This window comes from Acanthisitta chloris, unplaced genomic scaffold (genome assembly GCF_000695815.1).
Source record: "Acanthisitta chloris isolate BGI_N310 unplaced genomic scaffold, ASM69581v1 scaffold27338, whole genome shotgun sequence".
Taxonomy (NCBI): domain Eukaryota; kingdom Metazoa; phylum Chordata; class Aves; order Passeriformes; family Acanthisittidae; genus Acanthisitta; species Acanthisitta chloris.
This window is the reverse complement of record NW_008686961.1, coordinates 19,554-22,491: the sequence shown is the minus strand read 5'-3', so window position 1 is coordinate 22,491 and position 2,938 is coordinate 19,554. Positions and strand designations below refer to the sequence as shown.

Below are 2,938 nucleotides of genomic sequence, written 5' to 3'. Positions count from 1 at the left end.
AATCAGATATTGGGAGGAAGCACCCACATCTCCATGAGCAGTGCTGGGCTGGGAGTCCCATATCACTGTCTCCCTGCTCATGAAGTTGATGCTCATGGATCATGAACAACCCTCTTATGTTTTCAAGAATTTAATTATATACTTGTAGCTTTGATAAAAGCCCAAAATTGCACAAATGTCATAGGATCCATATTGGAATGGAGCAATACTGTGTTTGATCTTGGATCATCTCGTAGCTAAGGTCAGTGTCAGCCATCCTTGAGGATCAAAAGTCTAACTTTCTTTAACTCATCATGAGTCCTGCGATTTAGTTAGACTGGCTGATATCCAAAAATATGAGGATTTAAATCTCTGCCAACAAATAAAAATAGTTTACAGCTTTGTGGATTAGAGAGACTGAAGCAGCCCAGCGGAATGCTGGGGATGTTTAAAGTTGTTCGTACTTAGTTAATCTTCTGTGGAGATGAATGGAAGGAGCCACAAAAAATTTGGGCTTATCCTCATTTTTAGACTACTAGATATGTGACCACTGATTAGACTTCACCACTGTGTTACATTAGTGCCACAGGGAAACACTTTCCCCATCCCATGCACTCTAAAGTGGCTGAGCAAGAAGCAACTTGTGCACAGTTGAGCACCAAAAAGTGTTACATTAGCAGCAGTGTGCAGGACAGTTATTCTGGGCAGTCATCTTCCTTCTCAGAACTTTGAATGTAGCATGTCAACCTGCAGCCCTTCTGCAGAGCTCTCCTGAGACCCAGTGTCTGTTTGGACTTCCATGTGTGAGCAGAGGTGACTAGCTAAAGCTCCCTAGCCAGGGCTATGCAGGAGCTGGTTTCATTCTCTCATCTACCACTGCTTGTTGGATGACTTCAGACAAATAATTTTTCTGTCTCTTGCTTATTCAGCAACTGAAATAATTCCCTTGATTTCCTTTGTAAAATTCTCACCCTTAAAACTTGCAAAGTTTGATGGATTCATTGGGCACCCAAGTTCACGAGGACTTGGATAGGTGTATTGCCAGGGTATTACTTTTCCTGCAGTGGCTCTTACACAGCAACATGAAATCCCCAAGGCTTTCCTACCCCCTGTTGTGTCTCTTTGGCTTTGACTGACCATTGCCTTTTCTCCTTCCCCTCCCTTTTATTTTTTTTAAGCGTCACTTAGCGCCTGAAGTTTTTCAAGAAATATTTGGCATGACGATACAAGAGTTTGACAAGTTACCTCTCTGGAGACGCAACGACATGAAGAAAAAAGCAAAACTCTTTTAATCTCCCTTTAAACAAACCAACAACAAAAAAAAAATGATGCATAGAATATTGTATCATACAATCCAAACTGTTTGGAAGCAACTACTTATCCACCAAAAAGGGAAAATCACATAGTGGCACCTCTGTACACAGCAGTCGAACAAGAGGAACATTTGCCCTCCTGGAACACAGGGAGAAAATATCTGGGCTCAGGAACAACAGTGATAGTTTCCAGAGGTGTCAACCTGTTACATGATACTATACAAGATAGAAAACAGTTCTGTTCTTCTCCCTCAATGATACTCCCTTTACTTCTCTCCACAATACGATGGACTTTATTGCTAGAGCCAGGAAGTGCCCTTAGGATGCCTTGTAGACTAAAGTAGTTGTAACCACTCTAAGAACTGGAAAAGAACATATACATATATAAATATATATATATGTATGTATGTGTGTTTGCCTGTGTGCACACATGTATTTATATTGATCCATCTATCTCTGTGTGTGCGTGTGTATATATGTGTATATATATATGGAGAGGAAGATAGACAGATAGGTAGGTAGATAGATGCTCTGTAGTGAAGGAAAAGTCCCTTGTAACTTATGCACATGGTCACATAAGTCTTTCACCCAACTGTTTCTTACTTGACACTCTTTTGACATAGCATCTTCTTCATGTAATACAGTCTGCAGCGGTGAGCACTCTGCTCACTTAGAGTGCGTACCAGTTGGATTTCTGGAAAATGGACTCCTTGTATATATTTGCTAGGATATAGGAAGTGAATTGCTGTGTGTGTTGTCAGTCTTCCCTCTTCCACACTTTCTGCTTGAATTAATAAGTCTGGAGCTTAACCAGCCTTTTGAATAATTTAAGATCACTTAAGTAATGGGAATGATGGAGAAGAGTCAGTTTTCTTGAATTTTACTCCAGGAGATGGGTGGATGGGGGGGCGACAGAGTGAGAAAATGCTTTTTTTAAGTGTGCCCTGGTTTGCACCCAGAGATTTTGGGACAAACTCCCTGCTAGTAATTCCTAGTACAGCTCATCAGGCTGCAGTGGAGTTGTAGGATTTTACATCAGCAGGGAAGAAGGTTCTCTGCAACTAAGACTCAAATTCATCCCTCTTAGGGAGGAATGTTTATGAATTAAAAGGTACCATCAAGGTGCCATGCTCTGCCAATAGAGGCTTTTTGATTAACTTGCAGTTGCTGTTGTCAATATGGCACAGTGCATGGGGCCAAGCACTCTTTTTAGTTAATGTAGGTTTTTCACTTGTGCTTGGAAAAGAAGGCACAGACTTTTTTTTTTTTCTCCTCTCTTGAAGCATCAAAGCTCCAGCCTTGGTTATATTTACTTCCCTTTGTGCCTGACTTGGTTTTTGAAGACAGAGTAATCATGCAAGACAGTTTCTGAGCTGCATTGAACTCCTTATTGCTTTCAGTCTTCTTCCAATATGCTGCAGCTTAAAAGACTGCCTGTATATACCTTAACTGCTTCTGGGCAAGTCCTATACAGAGGAGGACATGAGCACCAAAGTAATTGAATGAATGCATTGTGGCTACCAGGTCAGCTTTTTCTCTTCCTTGGTGCTTAACTGCCAATGCATACTGCACTAATGAGCCTGTCTCCTGGTATGGGAGGGGCTAATTTGGGTTCTGTGTCTGTCAAAGAGTATCAAGGTTTCCTT

General features: G+C 41.3%; 1 protein-coding gene across 1 annotated transcript in view; it reads left to right on the top strand.

The window, feature by feature from the left end:
* The window catches only part of ABLIM1 (actin binding LIM protein 1), a 130,162-nt gene extending 128,891 nt beyond the window's left edge, over positions 1-1,271 (top strand). The window contains exon 24 of the mRNA XM_009080407.1: positions 1,152-1,271. Coding sequence (XP_009078655.1) covers positions 1,152-1,271 — 120 coding nt within the window. The remainder of the gene's footprint in view (positions 1-1,151) is intronic.
* The last annotated feature ends 1,667 nt before the right edge of the window (positions 1,272-2,938 follow it).